At 41.6% G+C, this 22,728-nt stretch overlaps 1 protein-coding gene across 1 annotated transcript in view; it reads right to left on the reverse strand.

Annotated features, from left to right (window-relative positions):
- The window catches only part of HECW1 (HECT, C2 and WW domain containing E3 ubiquitin protein ligase 1), a gene marked incomplete at both ends in the record, with an annotated part of 194,258 nt that overhangs the window by 64,104 nt on the left and 107,426 nt on the right, over positions 1–22,728 (reverse strand). Inside the window, 5 exons of the mRNA XM_080364173.1 lie at positions 349–499; positions 5,850–5,951; positions 9,354–10,700; positions 11,954–12,054; positions 14,076–14,218. Coding sequence (XP_080220299.1) covers positions 349–499; positions 5,850–5,951; positions 9,354–10,700; positions 11,954–12,054; positions 14,076–14,218 — 1,844 coding nt within the window. The remainder of the gene's footprint in view (positions 1–348; positions 500–5,849; positions 5,952–9,353; positions 10,701–11,953; positions 12,055–14,075; positions 14,219–22,728) is intronic.

Below are 22,728 nucleotides of genomic sequence, written 5' to 3' on the forward strand. Positions count from 1 at the left end.
TACTCTTACAGTAAATAGCAAAAGTGACTCCATCTTTTGGAATAATACTTTCTTCTCTTCTGGGAGTCATTTAAAAAAAAGTTTTCCAAAAGCTTCTTGCTGTTTGAATTGTTTTGCAACATCTTTCACTCAACAGCGCTTCCCATGTGGGCAAGATTTTGGGCACCGGACATGCACAGCAGGCACACCAGCAAGCTGACAGACATAAGTAGCAGGGACAGGAATGTGTACATTGGACTCTGACAAGGAGGAAAGATAAATCCTTAGGAAGCCAAAGCGATGCACCGGGGAAGAAAGGAAGCCACTGGGGCAGTATGGAAAAAGGGGAATATAGGTGCAAGTGCTCACCGCCGGTTGAGCTGCTCCATTTGCTGGATGGAGCCCGACCTGTGGATCCCATCTGGTGTTGCTGCGGCTGTGGGGCGCTGCCACGTGGTGGTTCGGTTGACGTGATCAACGTAGAATACCCTCCCATGGCTGTCTATCCGAGCTTCCCAATCTAGGGTTGGAAAAAAAGGAAGGGGTGATGCTGTCAGTGTGATGCCTTCCAGAAAACCTAAGTGCGGGAGATACACATACACGCACATACATATACACAGACGGGGTATATACACACAGGAGATACTATATATAAAGTCTACATGCGTGCAATATATATTATGTGTATATATTTGAAGGATACCTTCAACTGTGTATATATACTATGTGCTTATCTATATATATATATGTATATGCTGTATATGCATATACATGAACTTTTCACACACAGCACATAGGTAGCCTATGGAATTCACTACCATAGACTATGAAAAGAAGTGACATAGTGGCTACATTTTTTAAAGGGCTGGATAATTTTTCAATTAGTAATACTAGTTGGCTGAATTCATTGCAGGTCAGGGTAGCCACATAGAACCGATTCTCAGTAGAAATGGATTACATCTGAGCTTATATGGCAAACCCCATGTTTTCTCTTTTATTATGTTTCAGAACAAATGTTTCTTTTCTCTCTTTTTTTTATATGATGGCTTCAAATGATATCATAGAGCAATTAAAGGCTCCCCTGAAAACTGATCACAGTTTGGTTGGACATATCCTTAGAAATCTCTCTAAACAGATTAGTGTTATAAATCTAGAGCTTTGATGAGTGCCAACCAGATTGAAAATGTTTGCAGCGTAATATTGAGCCTTCCATCATTATTGTTTCCTACCAATGTTTAAGTTGTCCTGTGATCGAAAACTGAAGGTTATTTGGCATATGATGGCTTGTGGAAAATGGTAATGTTAATAAAAAAAAGTGTTTGTAACAGGAGAAACTCAGAAGTGAGTTAGCTAGCAAAGCCACATACCAAATTCATTGGAATGTATGGAGTAGTGATATAAATTAGGCTTGCTAGATTCATATTTCTACATGATGCATCAGCTGATGACATATCTATGTAAATATATGCACATACTTTCTACATGTGTTTATATACAAGCCTCACATTCACACACGAAATCAGATATTGTGATTACCTTTGGGGATGAACACTTCCTCTTATTGCCATAATCTTACTATGATACCCTCCTCCCTGACGAGTCCATTCCTTCTTCTATGGCTTTCTATGATCAAATTCAGGATCAGCTGGATTTCATACTTCAGGAGAGCAGGACTGAAGCTGTACCTCTTCCTGCTGTCTGGAAACCTATCCTTCACGACCAGTTCTCATGCCCTGAATGCTAACCCTGGCTAAACTCAGTTCCCACATGTGGGATGCTCCCAGCCAAGTGTGGGCCATCTTAAGTCTACGGCTGGCTGGCTGTCCCTGATGTCTTAATCCCACAAACCATAAAAGATGGGTACTGGGAGTCCTTAGAGAAATTTTCTGTAAGACTCCAAACCCACAAGATCCTTGTGCACCTGTGTTTTTTCTTTCAAAGCTGCCTGTAAGTACCTCAGTCCTTATTGATGCAAAACTTGTAGTCACACCACAGGTACACATACGGTGTCTCTCACTGTGAACACCACTATATAATTTTAAGTAGAGGACTCTCTCTTCCTCCCATCAGGTAAAGTTTCCCAAGAATGTTGTAGCTGTTCCAAGAACAAAATCACAGCTTTGTGAAAACAATGTCTAAAACATAAGACAGTGAAAACCAGCACATCAAGTATAACAGATGAACACTGAAGGAAATCAGACTGACACATGAGGAAGGCTGATGGCCAGAGCCTTGCTGAGCACACTGTCACTGGTGGTAGGTGTACCTCCATGGGTGGGGAATGGTCCTTCTGAAGCTATATATTATCTGCAATATCCTCAAGGAAATAATCTTGGCCAGATCAAAGGTGACATGATGTACCTTAACGTCACTAAGATCTTCATCTTCCTCGCTGTTGTATGGCAAAAGACAAATCCTAGCTCTCACCCCACACTGTTGTAGTATACATGTAACAAGTTGAGAATAATAAAGGTTGATGGATAATTAGAAACTTGTAAGCAATGCTGTAGATCCACACTCTAGGCAGCCTACAGAAGACACTACCTGGTCATATTGGTCTGAAGCCTGCTGATGGACACTTAGTAAGAATAATACTACCCGATTACACAGTCAAACAGGGATTCTCATAATCCAGCCCTGTGCTCTACTGGCTCTAGAGGTTATGTTGCTGTGTCTCTAATTAAATGCATCTGGGAGTTCCTAAGCTCCTAAGCCTAATACTTAGAAATCTAGGAGCAACAAAACTTGTCCAGAGCTTGGAGGTCACAGCAAAAACATCAGGTCAGGATCATGTGGACAGGGTTACAACTTCAGGAAGGCTATCTCTGTTGGTTATATCAGATATACAGCAGCAGCACCTACAGACATGAACTACACCTATCTGTGAGCACTACTTTATTCATTGCTTTATGGGTATATACACCTGAAACCATACACTGACATTTGCACTGGCATGCTAAAATATTAGGAACTCTGTGCGATGTGGTTTTTGAGAAAACTGCAGCACTACTTCTCCTTGCAACAGCATTTCTAATCAGCTGAATAACTCTTCTTTTTGTCACCCAGGAAGGCTGTCAGAGGGTGACAGATGCTGATACTTTTGTTGTACACAGGTGGCAGGTGCACTTTTTGCCTTCCCGCAAGACAACCTGTAAGTCACACAAGTGACTGAAGCTGCATATGACACCAGATTTGTGGACAGGTGGATGGATACCTGCACAGAGAGAGGAACAGACTGACAGGTGAACTGACAGGCAGAACTCTGCTTCTGAAATGTGCTCAAGTTCCTTCATGTTACTTCAGGGGCATAGGTGACCTAGGAAGTGGCCAAATCCCCTCAGGGTCTTTTGTTGTTTTTTTCAGGCAAAATAAGACTGTGACTACAACAGAGACTAACCTCCATCTAACCTTCACACTAAGAGCTTGCTGGAGCACAGGTTGGGGACAGGACAGGTTCTGTTCTCTAGCGATCGTCCTCCATCAGCCGAGTCATACTTCACAGCAGCCTCTGAAACTGCTCTGATTTATACCAGAAGACACAACTTTTTCTGGCAGGACCAGAGTTCTGGTGGGACCAAGAAAATATGCTTTCCCTTTCCAAGCTCAGCCACACCTTCGGCAAAGAGCAGCTCTGAATTGGGCACATGCATTTGTCTTAGCTTTGGTTCTGTAGGGTTTCCAGCAGTACTAGCAAACACACGCATAATAAGGGGTGACTATTAACACTGTCATGAGGCCATAAAAACTCTGCAGATCTTCTGTCAGTTGCGTATAGACCTTCATATTCAGACTGGTCATTTATAACATTCCTACGTAGATAATTAACCTGCTCTACCTTTTCTAAATAAAACTGTCCAAAAGGGAATTTTCTTCCTGAGACCAGCTGTTGTGGGGTTACAATGAAACAAAGTTATTCAGAAAAATATTCACAAGAGAAAGAAGATTGTCCAAAAGATTCTCTGTCACCAAAGTAAAACTAGTCAGCACTGAACTTGCAGCAGTGGCAAATTATCTTTAACTCTACTTATGGAGTAGCTAATGCTGCATGTGAGAAGTAAGTCAGGTTTAATCATATAATTCAGATTTAAAGTAGAAAGTTCCTTCCTTTCATGGGATTGAGGAACTGTTTTTCTAGGATTAAGAGGCATTTAAGGCACTGAGATAGGGAGACTAAATGCTAAAAGAAGAAACATTTCTAGATTAAGGCTATAGTTTTAATTTCTAAGTTACCTTAAGACTTCATGTAGAGTTTTTGGAAACGAGCTTCCTACGTGATATTAACCAATTCAACTTTTTCCTCCCCAAAATAACTTAGTATAGTCTATTCCTATTAAGATCAATATTAAGCTCACAGTGTCAGCCTTTATTGTAAAAATTATGTTATATGGAAATTCTAAAATAAAATCCCACAAATGGATATCACTTCTGTACTGTATCATCCCACATTGCATTTCATGTCCTTAAACCCTGTTGTGAAAGCACCTGTGAAAAACAATAGTAGAAATACTTGCCTTTTCGGGACAATTAAAAGAAAGAGGAAAAAAGTATTAAATTGGTGATGGAAGAATATGGAACAGATTCACAGTATGTTTTGTTTACCTGAGTTGGTACCAGTGTCCTATCATTAAGTCACCTAATGGGGAATGTGGCCTGTTCACAAAGTGTTGAGGTAAGAGTGGGAGGAAGAGTGGGAAGAAGAGAAGTATTTGTGTGTTACAGAGGTAACCATTCCCATTTCATTATTCACTGGCAAGCCACACTGGGACTCCAATAAGAATTCATTGGGCTAAAGGCATTTGAATCATTCATGCTGCTGCGCAGCTGACGCCAGCATTGGGGCTATTTTTGGCTTAGGGAATACTGACAGTATGGTTGGTAAACGAGGAATTATTTGTGGAGGGCACCACAGGCCAAATAAGTGTGCTCCCTCCTTGGGCTTTGAAAAAAATAAGAGTGCTTTGTTTATACGCCTGGTTGTTTCTCTGAGGCACTGCACATTGTAGGTGTTAAATCATGTGCTGAAGCTGAAGGGGATCAGCAGCGCGTTGCAGGACACACAGTGCGCTCTGCTGGGCACTTAACGCCAATGCAAAAAGCAAGGATAGTCCTCTAGGAATATACAAGGGAAAGGCTACAGAGAAAAGTGAGAACATCTCTAGCTGTTGATCCGCTGGTAAAAATCCCATATTTTCAGCCTACTAACCGATCATGTTGCTTATGACCTCCTCATTTTCATCCAATGCAATGGCAGACGCCATTACAGTCCACAATGAACATAAAATTTACTGATTATCAAATCCAAAGACAGCACATTCTACGGGAGTTGCCTATTTCCAGCTTCTGCTGGTTTTGCTCAGATTTGGACTTGTCTGTCCTAGGACCATCCTGACTGCGAAAAGTTTCCCACTGGACCTGCAGGCAGAGCTGACAGACCACAGGGACTGCCATCCCAAACCATCTTTGAAGTTGGTTATGGAAAGCCTGGAGACAAGCATTACAGAAAAATCAGAGTACTTTGCTGATACACCATCCAGAAAGCTTTACAGTGAGGCTTCTGGAACACCTGACAGACACCCACTCATTCCAGTCTAAACACACTGACTGGAAACAGGGAAATGTTATTTTCATTTCATAGCAGCTAAGAAGGAAGAGGGACCAAGGCAGAGGGAAGGTTATGGAGCTTGTTCAAAATAACATGACGACAACTGAAGGCAGGATCAAATAGGGGAAACAAAAGGGCATATTGCTTGGGTTCTGGAGATGCATATACAGAACAGATGGGGTTAATTGGAAAGACATACTGACCTCTACACTGTTTGAGTTAACAGGAAAAGCTGAAAAATGCAATAAGTTAAAAAACTAAAGCTTACTTGGTGGAAGAGGCTCATCGATAGTTGGGTAGTGATGATGGTCAGGCCTCAGAGAAGGAAGCTGGCTGACTGGCTGAGAATTATGGAGTAAAGGACAATCACCTATGGACAAGATATTCAAGACATTGACAGTCATTCACTGTTTTCACAATGTGGTTCAAAAAATGTGCTACTGTAAAACAAGTGATTATTTTAAAAATAGGTTAGCCTGGTGTACTAGCAGCTCTGGTTACTCCTATTTTCAGGCACTATGTTAATAACAACTCATATGCCAAAGAATTATTAAAATAATGCAGTCAAGGCTCTGAGCTCAGGTTTGAGTCAATGCTAAACTATTATGGGCCAGATTCTGGACTCATAGACACACAAGTGTAAGCGAGAGAAGAATCAGGCTTGATCTCTGAGAAATACTGTGCATGTACAACCAAACTCAAGCTTCTGCAGAAATTGGCAGGAACACGCAAAATCCTGGTTCCAACTTCTAATTCATCCCATCAGCGGAATATGAGGCTAAAAGCTGTCCTGCATCTTTCTCTGCTTTTCCAAAAGATCAATGGCTGCGTAAGTGGACCAGAGTGGCAGGATTTTGCAGTCTCTGCAAAGCAGAAGATCATCCCCTTCTATAGGTCTTTTTCAAAACTCGAGGAGTCCATCTTGGGTGGAAGGAGGGAGAATGAGAGAAGGACCAGAAACAGGTAGGAGACAGGTGGTAGAAGAGGACAAAAGATAGTGAGATATAGTCAGGATCTGAGATAAAGAAGGAAGACCTGAGATACAGAAGAGGGAAAGAAGAAGAGAGACACAGAGTAGACAGTGCAGAGGAAGTTTTTAAACACTAACATTGTATATATATGTATCCAAATATGAAACAAAAGAAACCTAAGCAAATGTCCAAACTCACGTTCCGTTAAAAGGAATAAGTAGCTTGAGATCCATTTAATGTTTATAGAATCCTTTATGAAATTAAGAACTTATGACAGAGATGAAAAAGCATTCCTTATCTTAGACTTTACTGCGAAAATAAGGAACCTGCACATTAAAACTTCAGAGGTTCCAGAATTAAGATTCCTTCTTGGTCTGTCCTTAAAACCTTAGAAACCAGGACTGTTTATCCTACTAATGGACACATTTCCATATTGTGCGGTAACAGCTCTTCTCTATAACCTCCAGCTCCAGGTGGGCCTGTTAATACAGATACAACCTGAATTCCATAAATATAACATCTACGTGCATCAGAAAGATGCAGTTTAGAGAAAAAAGAAATATATATATATTTAGCTTTTGCAACATCACCAGAAAATTACACAAAGATACTTCAAAATTAAAAATCATACCATTCAGCTAAGCCAAACTCACTGTGTGCTGGCTGGCTTAGCTGTCCTTAATGTCAGAATCTTAACAGCCTGAGAATGAACACTTTATATAAAGAGAAACAACCAAAAGCTACAAGGCAGAAGCCAATTTTGTAGAAAACTGTAAAAAAATCTCACACCATCCAGAAGTGAGAAAAATCACTTAGATGAAAACACTCCCTCTTCTAGGTGCTCTGATGATACTGTATGGCCTGTTAAATGTCTTCATTAAACCACTTGTGTATGGGCGTATCACACAGTTGCATCTGCTGCATGTTTTGAACAGACAGCAGAGTTATGTAAGTTATTGCTCAGTGCTAAAAGTCCACCCCCTAGCCCTTCAAAACTGTGCTGTTACTACAGGTGTTGCAGCACCAAGTCCCAGATCACCCATCTTTTTTTCTTTACTTACCTCACCACAATTGACTCTCCCCTAGTCAAGATAGTTATCCCAAGCCAGCAGAAGCATGGTAGTGTAAGTCACCTGGAGTGGACGGAGGTGACCACATCTGCTGTATTTGTAACAGCTGCCATGTCACGATGCAACGTGCACGTTTACTGAAGCACCCCGGTGATATCAAAGAGTGCTAAGAGCTGGGCTGCCCTTCAGACATACGCCCTCTCAGCTAATCAAAGCCAAGCCACCATGAACATGGCAGTGCCCTTTGAGGTTCAAGGGGCACAGTCTTGGAGCTGTACTGAATCCATACGCAGAAGACACCCTTTCCCCCCACAGCCCCTCTGTGTGCAGAAGTGCACACAGTGCAAAATAACCATCAAATCTGTAAGCATGGTCTCACACATACACATGCTCGTGCCTCCATAGGTGTATACTTGTACATAAATGCTGATCACACACAAAGACCCTTGCCTGTAAGGGAGGAAATTGTGGGTTTCTATACCTCTGTGTACTTCTGATAATTTAATTCCTTGGGCTAGATTCTGCTCTGTAGACCAAATAATTGCTGAGGCTCAGCTGTCCAGAAAGTCTTTAAACAGTCCAGTGTGTAAAGCCACCCTTACACCTTCCTTTCTGCTCTGACAGTGTTTGTGGCAGTGAGAAGGTGAGAGTAAATAAATTTGGAACAGAGAAGGAAAAGGTAGAAGGATGCTTTGATTGGGGTTTTCCCAGTGATCCCCAAATATTTTACCCTTTTGGTGCCATTTTAGTTTGGTGTCACTTACAGTGGGAGACAAATGACTCAGGATTTGGAAATACAAAGACTACCTCTTGCATTTGGAAATGCAAAGACTACCTCTTCACCTCACTGCATACTCCTTAGCTGCTGCTAAAGCTTTTACTTCTTCAGCTGGAGAAAAATTATACACTAGCTGAAGATGAGTGACCAAACCCACCCTTCATGTAACTCCATATGACATAAAATGAGTTACCAAAGGGAGGAATTTAATGTAACAGTTTGGAGGGACTGGGAAAAACAGTACCTAAATTACAAAGACAAAATATTTCTTAAGTATGTTTTTCTCTAGAGAAGGATACAGAGATGAGAATTTTGTTCAGTATGGTTCAATTTTCAAAGAATCTAAGAAAAAAAAAAAATCTCTGTTGACTTGTCCTATGGTCTGTGAAATCTGAGGTAGATTTGTTTGATATGCAAGGAACTGGAACAAATGGGGCTAGAAAACTGCGTTCAGGAAACAAATTTTGCATTTATCCATGCTTATGACTCTGCATAGCTACCAATCATATACAGACGCTGGCCCCGATCTTTAGCTGGTGTAAATCAGCATATCTGTCCCTTGACAAGCACAAGCTGGTCCTCTCGCTGACTATCAGAGACATGGCAGCACATCAGATACGTGAAATGGAACAACCCCAAGAAATAAGGAATGAGTTGGTGGATGTGATAATGCTGATCTGTCACATAACTACAGTAGCTAATCTTGATTTTATAATGATGCATGTATAGCTACAGGAATCCACATATACAGATCACCATCTGATTTATTTGGTTTTGCTGGGATTTTTAAGGACAGGCTCAATTATCCAACCCTCCCTGGTATCTGGCCCAGCTCACAGCCCCCGGATTTGTGTGAAATAAACCGTGAGCTATCTGAAACCTTGATTATTTGATGCCTTCTGTGACATCCAGATAATCAGGGTTGCTTAGCGCATCGATTCTCAGGATCTAACCTTCTCTTCTGCTGCTTGGACCTGCTATTGGGGTGTCTAGACTCTCTGTGGCTCTTTGTGGATTCCCACCATGAGCTACTAGTTCATCTGGCCACTGGGAGGAGCCATCCACTTGCTCCCTGTCCAGCTCAGGGCTCTGTACTGAATCTGGCACTGACTCAAAAGCACTGTTCTCCTCCTCCTCATCATCCTGTGAGGAAAACACCGTGCTCTCAGAAATCTTTGCACTGTCGACGGAGGAGAAGCGGGTATGGCTGGAGAAGCGATTGTTACTGTCGTAACAGGAGGTGCTGTAGCAAGAAGTGCTGTAGCAGGAGGTACTGTAGCAGGAAGTGCTGTAGCAAGACGGGCTGTAGCAAGAGGTGTCACACGCCTCACATTCGTTGTCACCATTGGGCCTAGAGCTTGACTCGCTCTCACTTCCTGTCCTGGAGTGTTCCCCATCCAACAGCCCTTCATTTAAGTCAGAGAGTTGCTCATCCAAGGTCCCAGGAGGCACCGTGCTCTGGCTGAAGTTCTCTTCGGCCTCATTTTCCAGAGGAGGCTCTGCTGCCACTGTCTCACTCTCACTGACCACCTCCTTCTCCAATGCTTCTTTGACTGTAGACTCCTCATCGTTCTCCCCGCCGTTGCAACCATCTTGCTCTTCTTCCCCATCGCTGCTCATCTGTGCCGAGGGCAGGCTGTGGAGCAGGTTGTGGATCCGTATGTAATGTGTGCGAGGGGTCTCTGGCTCACCGCAAGCTGAAGCTATGACTGTCTCAAGTTCAGACACAGGCAGAGAGCATGGCCTGTTTTTCCTCTTTGCTGTCGTCCTCAGCTGTAGTTTGTTATCTTCCTCCTCCTGGGCTGAAGCCCCTTCTTCTTCCTGACTCTTATCCATGTCCTTGCCAGCATGTACATCTGCACTCACCTCATTAATAACTACTCCATCATCTCCCTGAGTACCAGAATTGACTTTGTTATTTTCCCTAACTTCAGTCTCAGGAGGAGACATGCAAGCCAGCAGAGCCAGCTGCTCCGTGAGGTCCGTAGCGCTCGTAGAAGGCAGCACTTCTCCTGGGATGGATTCCAAGGGCTCAGGAACCGGCAGCGCATCAACCTCCCCATCTCCTGCTAGCTCTTCATTTAAGCTGTTCTGGTTGACTTCCCCGGGTTGTTTGACAGCCCCTGGGCTATCGACACTGTTCACACCGTATCCATTTAGATGTTCTGGAGCTGTACTTTCTGAGGTCACTGTGTTGATGCATGGAGGCTCACCGAGGCTTTCCTCTGTGGGGTTGTTCACAGGGCTTTCCTGGAGGTCAGCTGGCTCAGGATCTGCACTAATGGAGACCTCTTCATCATCTGTATGAGACAGAAAAGTAAATTACTTACTCTGTTAAAAAGAAGTGGTGATTGAACCCGAAGCTTGGCTATGGGGGCACAGACATCCACAGCAATCTGAGAAAATCAAAAGCATAAATTAGAGCATGAAATGAGTGGGGAACTGAACAACTATCAAGAAATGCTGTTTTTTTTTTTTCTTTTTTTTTCCTAGGCAGTCTTTGTAAAGTGAATTTAAAAATCATAGGGCTTGCTCATGGTGGTAATCTGCATGTAGCACCCTGCCTCCTTGCAACATAACCTGAAGGTAACGCATTCTTTGAGTCAACTGGCGTTCGAGGGAATATCATAGGCATGACAAGGAAGCCTTCCCTGAAGTTTTAATGACATTTTTCTTGTCATGCTGAAGCTAACAGGACTCCACAACAGAGAACTTAAAAAACCTGATTTTTCAGACCCCTGAAAGGTGAAAACCTTCCACAAAATATCCTTTGATGTGATCCTCATTTGTACCACCTCCTCCCAGATGCCAGACAACTTGAGCTCTTTCATACCATCCAAAAAGTCAAAAGACAGAAGTCAGGGTTTTCCAGCAAGGGGCAGATCACGATTTCCAACCAGTAATGCAGCTCCTGTTGGCTTGACAAAGTGTACCTGAGAGGGCACTACCATAGAGAAGCAAAAAGTCCCCAGGCAACGCTGTTGAGACTTCGACACGAAAACCAAGGTTCAAACTTACACCATCATGACAGTGACTTCCTAGTAACTACAAGAGAATGTGAACCAAAATCAAACCAAAAGGGAGGGATGGAGGGGAACATTGAATTATTTTTTGTTCTACTTTTTTCATTAAAAATAATCAAAATGAGAAAGTTTCTAATAATCTCTACTATTACATTCTCAATTTTTACTGACAAAGTGCAGATGACTCTACAGATTACAGCCCATCTAGCGCTTCCCAGGGATAAGTGATAGAGAAGCAGATGAGATTCTGGTTTTCTACCTTCTTCTCTCCCAGTGATGTCGCAGAATATTTGAAGCAGCCAAGAACAGGGGTATAAGAGACATCAGTAGCTCTAAGCTAAGGGGAAACAGGGAGAAGTTGTGACTCATGATGCATCCTGTGACTGGGGACTTTATGCACTTCCCTTTACTCATGACTGTACCTAAAGTCCCAGAGCAGCCCAGCCAGGAATGAATTCAGATTTCTGGGGAGAAATAATGCAAAGCAAAAATAAAATCTAGATAAATGATGGGTTTAGACTGACAATTACCTGGATGGATGGAAGAAGTTATCTCAAATCGGAACTGCAGCTGGCCACTGACATGATCTGTAGGAAGCCTGCGACCCAGAGTGTAGCTTACAACCCTGTCCCTGAAAGAAAACAAATATTGTCAGAATAGACTATAACCTACCTAATGTCTACTGTGCATAGATAAAGCTGCTGTGTCCCACAAAAATATATAACATTTTTCAAAGGCTATTCAACCCAGCCATGAGGGCATGTTGACTTGCATACGAGAGAACGAATGGCAGAAAAGGAGAGGACAATGTCTTCAATTACAATGGAACAGCTGTGTCAGTGAACAAGACAGGCTTCTGGGATACACAAGCATGTATGCATATATAGAGAGAGAACGGTGGGAATGGAACTTCTGCAGTATGGATATGAAAATATCGACATGGGAAGCAAACAACTCCCACTTCAGCTATTGTAACAAGACTTCACTTGCTTGCTGATATGACCATATCTACCCTTCTGTAGAATCTTGCATGTCTGTATTTCCTTCCCTTCACCATCTGCATAAAATTCAGCTTTCCTGTCCTTTCTTTCAAAATCCTGTACAGGCCAGTCCCCGCTTACCACCTTCTCTTTGCACACTGGCTGAATGACTGCTCTTCATCTCTTTCACCCCTCTTACCTCTATGAAGCTGAAATATCAGGAGAACACCTTCCTGACAAGGTTGATCAATGACTCCATTCTGTCCTTGTGCAGGTCCCTCCCTTTGCCATACTTCATCCACCCCTCAGAACAGAATGAAACTATAGAAGAGATTAACTTCCCAGCTGCCCAAAATGAGGCTGAATCAATGTTTGCAAAGCATTTTTGAGTGTAAAGGGTTTGCTAAATAGTAATATTTATACATCTTTTGAAGAAACATAGTTCACTTCTAGTTGGGCACAATGTATTTGCTAGGCTAGTTTCACATGCATCAGAAACTCATATAAATGAGACAATCTCAAGATTTGTGTATGATCTTTCTGAACTTCTGCGTATCCTTCTCACTGAGTTTGCCTGAGACTTAAAAGCCACTGTGGCATTAAAACTAAGCCAGATCTAGGTGCAGGTTGGAGGCACTACTCTTGGCAAACTGTATCCTTAGATAGACAGTGTTTACAATAAGAAAGTAAAATAGGAAGATATAATCAGAAGATGATGAGAAATCTTCTCATACAGAGGGAAGCCAGTGATATCAATTATAGGGCTCTACTTTCCCCAAGCTGGTCTTTTCCATCTGGTTTCTAAAAAGCTACTCAGTCTTCCCCACTTGAGAAACAGGGAGGTAGCTTAATCCCTTCTGGAAGATTCAGCTGTCAGTATCACAGCCAGTTTCTGAACCAGCTGTTCAAAAATGCTTCCAACAAGCTTAGCTTCCTGCAGTGCTGCTGAACTGAGATCTGATTTTCAAAAACGCCTTCTTGGGAACGGCATTGTCTATGCTCTCCTCAGTAGATGACTCTTTCTCTCCTTGCTCCTCAAGGTCTGAACTGTGTAGTTTAGGGCTATTTTTTTTGGCTTTGTCTGCATACTATCCATCTTCCTAAAACTGGTTTGTTACTTTGGCAGCACAAACCTTCCCAGGACTTTCATGCAAAGGGGAAGCAGGGCAGGTTTGGTGAAATCAAGTGAATCAGTTATTCCTTGGCAGCAGGGTAGGGTCAGAAAGATTTAGTTACAACATGCCACAAGTAGTTTTTATAATATTTCCACTATCTAGAGATTAAAGGGAGGAGGAACAGATCTGGCATGATTTTAGCCCATAGATAATTCTCTGAAACATGTAAACGGCCTGTTGATAACATTAAAATAATATTCAAATTGAAAATATTGCACTCTCCAGATTTGCAGCCATGATACACACAAAACAATTTTCTTTCCTAAATGCCAGCTCTCATTTTTCAAAATGCAATGGATAGGGTTACAAAGGGAATTCTTTGTTGGGCCCATAGTCCTATAAATTCTAATTACGATCAACATCATTCATCAGACAACTGTCAGTTTAATAACTCCCCCTCAACATCATTATATCAACTATAATGATATATCACCAGGGACTTCAAAACAGCAACACACTTGTTAAACAATGGAAAGTAACATAAGCAGCAAATTTACCCTATGGCATGTCTTTCTAAGAGGCGCTGAACTGGCATAGAGAGTTTTCCAAGGAAACGTTTGATGATCGGTCGGCTCTTCGCAAATTTGTCTTTAACTTCTATTTCCAGGACATCCGTGGGCAGGGAGACAAAGCTGAATTGCTGCAACAAAGGAAGAGCACAGAACATGAAGCTGGTGGCTGGGCCACAACAACACACAGCTGCTAGCAGCTTATCAACCTCTGTAAGTCTCTGCATTTTTCACGGGACAGAAACAGTCCTTGGATCTCAAGGCACAGGCCTGCAAAATAAAAAGAGCTTGGCCTCACAGCAGGCAGGTGGAAGCACCCTACAGGTATTGAGTAATGCTGCAGAATCAGGCTTAGGGAATGCAGGAATTTCATTTATCCATGTCATAGTACCATCCAACAAGGCTTGCTGACTGCAAGGGCAACACATCTGCAGAAACGTAATGAACTCTGCCCTAGCAATGATTATCGGTCTAAATGTAACTGCGCATATTATGTTTTTTCCTAAAGTTCTAAAAACTTTAAATAGCTGCATCTAAGTACAATTGAGCTGGCAGACCGGACAGATGTTTAGCCAGCGCTTCCCTCCAAGTGAGATTAGTCCTCTTTGCATTTGACTGGCTGTTTGTGGTACTTCAGTTGTAAGGCACACCTCAGCTATTGAGAAGTCGGCATCTAAGGAGGTGAAGAATACAAGACCAGGCTTTTCTGATATGTCATGAAATCTCTCCCTCTCTTGCTCATCCCCGCGCCACTGTAAAAAGGAAGAAGTCTGAATAGACTGTTTATTTGAATCAATATCCTCACCTGATCTCACCATGATCCCACAGAGACCTAAACCAGAAGGCAAACCACAGCACAGGCTACCAGAACAAATGGTACTGGTGAAGACAAGAATGGCACCATCCAAAATGTTGTCACCAAGTGCTTTGAAACATGTGACCACCGCCTCAGCTAATGTGGCTTTAAGAACATTTATTTTTATTTGTGAGCAATGTTTCAATAAGCTTTTAGAGACTGTGTGCATGCAAACCTGATATAGGAACAAGGAGGGTGAAATTTTAGGTTGCAGGAGCAAGGAAGTTCACATGTACAGCTTCCAAGCATGGGAGCATCAGGGCACCCGAAGATGTCCAGATGTCCCCATAGGGAAAGCAAAGCTCTATTTAGGAATAATAGTGAAAAGCAGATCTGTTAGATAACTCTGCCTTGCTTGCTCCTAGATTGGCTAAATTCAGTACAGACTGGGAGCTGGTGATACAGGTCACTGAATCCTTTTTCCAAACAGACCTGCTACTATTAAAATATCATCAATCAAAAAAAGCACATCTCTGCTGTGGTGTGCCAGAGTAGAAAAACTGTTAAGACTGCTGTTCACCTAACTGAAAGGTCAGTATTGAACTGGAAGACAACTTCTGTAGTAGGTGAATATTGAGATGGATAAAAGGATTTTCTAGCTTTCCTGCTGCCAAAAGCAATCCTCACAACAGCATCATGCTCTGGGTTATCAGGCCTGGAGTTAAGCCCTAAATTGCTTGCTCTATTGAATCATGATCTAATTTTCAGAAATGCTTAGTTCAAACCGCTTCAAGTGAAATGAATGTGAGTGGGATATTCTGTTAATTAGGCCCTGCAAAAATGCACATAATCAGAGAAATACAATTAAAATAACAGCTTAAGCACTGTTGTCTTCTCATTTTCTTCTACATCTCTGCAACAGGTTACCAAAGAGGTTAAACCTAACAAAGGAGAGAACATTAATTCCACATGCATATTGAAGGTTTCCTTATAAAAATAAATTGTATTACCATTATTGTTTTACCTGCTAAAAACCTTGGGAAATTACCACTTCATGACACTTACAAGGAGAGCAGAAGAAGGGAATTAACTTTTAACCAAATGAGGTTATTGTAATGTACAGCAACTTGCCGTTTAAGAAATTCTCCACTATTATGCTGTTGACACCTATATTACAAAAAAAAGTCTCTGTGGGTTAGACCACACACACACACACAGCTAAAAGGCCGAACTGTTCATAAGTGGAAAGTAAAACATAGGGTTAATGGTCTGCACCTTCCTATATTATTAATATTTTGTCTTGTACCACTCTCAAGAAAATCAGAATCTGCACAGACATTTGTTTCCATTTCAGATGGAATGCCGTCTGACAGTTCCTTTCTTGAACAAGAAACGCATTGAGGTTTTCCAGAGCAACTATCAGCACCTGAGCAGACAGTACGGATGCATGGAGCAAGGTGTGTTGGAATCAACCAACGGAACTGTCCTTTTTTCCTTGACCAGCAGCCCCTCTCAGATGCACAGGGATAATGAGGTAAAATCAAATTGTGTTCCAATTCCATCACCTCTCAACCATTGCATTTAGGGATATACGAGACTGCCCTGTGACCAGCCCCCAGTCTATGGTCACAGTTGCCCAGTGCTTCTGCTAGGATAATGTTCTGACACATAAAAAACATCAGCATCTGGGAAAAACGATTAAGTCTTTAAGACCAGAAATGTCTTGTGGCAGAACTCAAAGGTTTTACCTTTTGGAAACAACTGCAGTTTAAGATCAAAAGTGAACTCAGTGAAACAGGTTTGCAGACATCTTGTAAAATGGTGATAATTTTACATCATTCACTTTTCCATTATCTATGCACTTGCTCCTGCTGTTGCTCTCATCTAGTTTAATCCTTAATGGAAAAGATTTTCCTAAGGCAATCTCTGACTGTGGATGCCTCAGGCTCAAGCCATCCACACTGAAAAGCCCCAAGGAATCCTTGTTTGCAGAACACACTGGCCTCTGGCCCCTTGAAAAATGGATCCCAGCAAAACACCTAGGTTTGAGGACTCAAAAAATTTATAAACTCAATTTCAAAAGTCGTCAATCACTTTTGAAAACATGCAGGTTCATGTAATTTTTGAAGATGAGACTGTCTTCTTCGGATGTGGAAGCAAACCACCATCAAACCCTAATTTTGCTCTCTTTGTTCATCTTCTTTTCTGACAAGTGCTGGTCCCTGTACCTTAGCCACAAAACAATGGCTGCATTTACACTGTTCAAGCCTCAGCCTTTACTATGCTATCTGTCTGGAAGAGAAAGGACACTGCGTTTCACGGTCTTCTCCAGTTTAACTAACATAATACATTAATATTATATTACTGCTGTAATAAATGGCACCCTTTCCTTGCCTAGTATCTGCTAATTGTCACAGAGAAATGGCCACTTGTGAAGATGACATTGTGAGCTTCATCTCTGAGTTGAAAAAAAAGAAGACACCAATTACAAATTCTGCAGTACCCTCGGGTTCACACTCAGTGATATGATTAATAATTCATCCCAAGGAGAGGTGAGAAAAGGAGCTACAAGATCACAACAGAAATAAGAACCAACTCTTCTTCAGGATAAGGAAAGCTTGATGTGGCTTCTTATATGTGCCCACAAACTACACCACTGATAACCAAAAGTGCTGCATTTTAAGAATAAGTCTGTTGCTGTTTTTGATGCCACTATCACAATTTTTATTGTTAAGCCTTCCATCATTTGGAACTTTTCTTGTTATCACAACTCTTAGTATTAAAGAATTAACTCAGAAATTAAGCTTTCACATTAAAAATAAATATAATGTCACAGTTGCAGAAAAACAAGAATACAAAGGCTTTAGTACAATGTGCCCAAGTATATTATTTTCAAAAGACTTCTGATTTTTTTGACAGTCACTCCTTGAAGCCAGATTCTTGCATGTTTCGCTGCTGGTATCATCTACCATACATTTCCTTTCAAAATCTAAGACAGCAATCTTTAAGCTGTCATTGGGGTCACAGCTCATTCTGTGGGCTTGTTCATTGGTTGTTTTTTTTTCCACAAAAATTTAAGTTCCTTGCATCACTACCATTAGTGCAAACTCCGAAGGCCTGGTCAAGGACCTCATGGAACCTGCTGGAATGCAAAGACACTAAACTAAAGCTTACACTGAGAATAACTGTAGCAGGCTGTCCTGAAGTTTAAATCAAAGGGCTTTTTCCACAGTCAAAGAACAAAGTGAAAAGGTAATTTCTGGCAGTTTTAAAATTCTGATGTCCCTACTTAACTTTTTCAAAAGGTTTAGCCTCTCCAGCTGTCCAAAGGTCCACAAAACTTGACAATGGCTCCATGGATATAATTTGTGACTTTGTCTGAGGATTTCTTTGTGCGTGAATATAAAACTTTCAAAGGAACTCATTGATTTCAATACAGGTGCAAACTCATCTACCAAACCAGCTATAGCTTCAAGCCTAAAGCCCCACCAAACCAAAAGAGTGTGTCTCATGACTGATTATGTATTTATTTGGATAACAGCAGAAAACTGGACACCTGGGAAGACAATCCACAAAAATTGTAAGCGATGGCTAGAACTTGATGTTTTTACTCTATCCTTAACCAAAATTCAAGTAAAATGCATTCTACAAAACATGAGGATAAAAACTCTTACAAGGTATCACTGGACTCAAAATTTATAGTCACGGAGCGAATGGATAACAAACAAAAAGCTAAATCTCTCTTCTCTGATTAGCCCAAACCAGTAATTGCTTACAACGTTGCATTAGTCACAGTGCATTACCCTGCACATCACATCAACTGTTGCTTGGTACAAAATGACTCTTAGAACTTGAGATGACACACGACACAGTACACTCCACAGAGGAGACAGCAGATTGCCTCTACAAAACTGCCAAGAAATTACCATTATGCACAACCTGTTTCTCACAGGGTGCCTGGCCCCAGAAACACTTAGAGCCCATCTTGTCCATGTGGTTTATCAGTGCATCAGCTGTCCCCTTGTCTGATCCTTACTGCCTAGGGATGAGAGGGCTCCTGTTTACAGGTTAGATGTAAGTGACTGGGGATCATGGACACCCTCGCAATGAGGAGCACCACTGGAAGGATGTGGTGGTCAACCAGCTGCCCTTGTGTCTGGGCTGGAAGTATCCCAGAATGGAAAACCTCCAGAGTTAGGGGCTTGGAAGAGAGTACATGGAAGCTCTGAGTGCTGAGCTCCAGAGGGGGAGAAAACCTTTTTATTTTTCTCTAGAAATGTATTAGGACTGCTATAAGAAATGGTTATGTTAGGTGTATTCCTAAAAGAAAGCTATGTGCAGGAAGTCTGAACACAAGGAATGACTGAAGATCATGGAATGTTAGGGATTGGAAGGGACCTCAAAAGATCATCTAGTCCAATCTCCCTGCCAGAGCAGGAACACCCGGATGAGGTTACACAGGAAGGTGTCCAGGCGGGTTTTGAATGTCTCCAGAGTAGGAGACTCCACAACCTCCGTGGGCAGCCTGTTCCACTGCTCTGGCACCCTCACTGTGAAGAAGTTTCTTCTCAAATTTAAATGGAACCTCCTGTGTTCCAGTTTATACCCTATGATACTGGGGGAAAAAGCACGTCATGAGCAGAGGTAAGGAAGGAGGTCTTGTGGTGACTGATGCTTCCTGACCTGTGGAATACATAGGCCATGTCTGCATCAGGAAGATGTGTGGTACAACAGGAGCAGATCTGGAGGGCAAAGCAGCTGGTGCTGTGCACCTGATGACCACATCCAGACACGTTGCAAGGGTTTCACAATGAAGTAACTCCAGGCTGGTGCCCTGGATTGAACTCCCATTATCATCTAAAAAGTGTTAGGTGCCCTCCTGAAGCACATCTCTTGGCTTACTTTCTGCTAAGAGTAATTCAGCCCATGCACTTTAAGACTGCCAAGTGGTGTCTTTAGTGGGGAGATGAGGAGATTTGCTTTGAAACTGCTCTCTGGAACAGAAGAAAAATACTATTGTAGATGGATTCATTGAGTCATGAAGAACCACGATCCATAGAATAAGTTGGTATTTGTATGATTTTCTCAGTGTCTTCTTCATTTCCTTTTTAGGATGTTCTTGCATCCCTCTGGAATTATGATGGCTAGGAGGAAACAGACGTGCCCCAGAAGCAAAGCCATTGCATCTCTACTTTCCCCTCTTCTTTAGCCATTTGTCAATGCCTGTCTCACTTGCTAAGAGTGGCAAGAGATCCAATTACTGCTTTGTTCCTACACATTTAATGAAAAGAGGCAGTGGGATAAGACAGACCCTACTAATTCCTCACTAAGAGAAAAGCTGCAGCCTTATAGCATATCTTATTAGACACTGGAGAATCTGTACCAGTCACAGCCTTAAAATGCCCCACCTAAAAGAAAAGCTTTAGTTGATATTTTATCAGGTACTAAAAATCAACAAGACATTATTAATTATTTCTATAGAAATAATATTCCATATTTCCAGAGAAGGGAGGGAGAGGGAAGAGCAAAAGTGGTATGATGGAGAGAATGGCATTAACATATTAAGTATTCTGGGGGTAAACAGTGTATCATCAGTTTTGGCTCTGGTCAGTAGTAAGTCATTAGGATTCTCCTCTCATTTACACAGATTTTACACAGCCACCACCTGCAGATTCACTCCCACAGAGACACAAATCAGAATCAAAGCTACCTAGGATCAGCTGACACATTCATATTCTCGCACTATCTTAACGACCTAAATACATACCTGGTTTAACGCTACTGCTGCCATTTTTGAGCAAGATCTGAAAACACTGTAGTGAACACCGCTGAAGGGGTTTCAGGCAGTAACCTGCTTCCCAGTGCCTCTTTGCTTCCAGACCCAACAATGGTTTTACATACACAGATGATTAGTAAGTTTCTTAATGCGAATAGATCTTGTGGGGGTTTAATGCTTGACTTATATATGCTAAAGAAGGAAGGCACATCCTAATGCTGACCTGGTAGAATTCATCTGCATCCATTTATAAGATAATAGAATAGAGAATAGAATTTCTAGTGCTTGAGAATAGTCTTCATAGAAAACCAACTAATGACGATGATTAATTCCCATGTTTTAGTTTTACTAATATTATTTGCACCCCTGAATACGGATAGATCACAGTGATCAGCTCTCAATAACTCTATCAAGGAAGCTGTTGAAATGAACAGAGTATGTCCATTAGCACCACTTGGACAAATCAAGTGCAAGTCAAGTTCTTTAAAAATAGTCAGTATAACAGCTGGTGAAAGGTACGTAAATTAATACATTGGTGACAGGAAGAATTAGGCTCTTGATTTGGAGTTGAACAAGCAATATAATTAAAAAGAAAATTTATTTGTGATATCCATCATGCCACAGGGACGATACAAGCAGAAGTAAATCTTAAAAGGCTGTAAATTACATTTGATGGATGAAGACAGATTTAGTCTTTCAGCTGAATATTTCATTAGTGGGTTTTTCATTTCAAATACTCCAGTGAAACACTCTGAAAGCACTCACCACTCTCCATCTGTATTATTCTGCTCCCCATTCAAAAACCTCCTCTACATATCACTGCTGTCCCACACAACACTACTCATATGAACAACGGGATAAGCTTGTGGGGAATTCCAGTTTCTTAAACTTACTACAGTACTCTTCAATGACAATACGAAACATTGCAGAGTCAATAGTGTCAAGCACAGAGCTCCACTGCTGCCTATACATACCCTCAGAGTCCTGGAATTGAGCAGTGACCGCAGGGTGCCAGATTCAATGTGGTACCTTATTCTGGCATCACACAATGGTAGGTTGTTTTTGGTTTTGTTTTGTTTTGTTTTTTTCCCTTACAGTCCAAGGGGTGAAGATAAACAAGTGTTGCAGTTCTAAGGTCAGATTCAATCCTTTCTACTGAATTCCTTCAAAGTTAGATAGGGCCTTCAGTAAACTGGCTTCCTAGATTTCTCTCTCAGATTCACTACCTCTCTGTATGGGAGACAAGGAATAAGATGTCCTTCCCATCCATATCACATATTTGACAACACTCAGAGTTACTAGTTAATAGTCTCATCAGGAATTCTCTCTGATAGCTTAGATAGTTTTGCAAGATATCTCTTACGTTATTAAGGACAAAATTCAGCCCTAAGACATTAGAAATTTAAAAGAACTTCTGGATAAACCAGGTGCAAACATTGCCTAAAGAGTCAGGGTTTTTTCTTCATCTCTCACACATTGTGTACAAATTTATTCGCACAGCCTAGACTGAAAATATTTGAGGACGCTCATGAGCACAAATGTACAAGATTAGCAAGACTGACAGTCTTCTACACACAGAAGCTGCAATTAAAATGCTTTACTAGAAGAATAAGATATTAAAAAAAAATCTAGACATATTTTTCACAACATAACCCATTCCTGAAGAAACGGAAGTTGTCTTGGGCTTTCACACTTCAGTCATCACCAGATATTCAAAAAACTGCAGCTGGAAAACCACAGCTTTTCTGTGTAGTCAAACTATGTTTTACACTTTGCCTGGCCATATGTGCAGCTACCACTCAATAGGCTTTACTCAGTCCCAATGACACCTTTGGCAAACCTCATACTGATCTGCATTTCACTGCATCTATATTGGACTTAAGCTTAGGTTTAAAGGCCTTCAAGTTTCTGCAACAGATTTTTTGTATCTGCCAGTGGAAGGGGGAAAAAGGTTATCTAAGTTAAACAATAAATAAGTAGTTCTACCAGTATGACACTCCTGTTGCTCTTTTCATACGCTGGGCTTCTGATGAAATCACAATGATTCTGTGAGGCCATGGTAGGACAGT

The sequence above is a fragment of the Nesoenas mayeri genome (genome assembly GCF_963082525.1).
Source record: "Nesoenas mayeri genome assembly, chromosome: 2".
Taxonomy (NCBI): Eukaryota; Metazoa; Chordata; class Aves; order Columbiformes; family Columbidae; genus Nesoenas; species Nesoenas mayeri.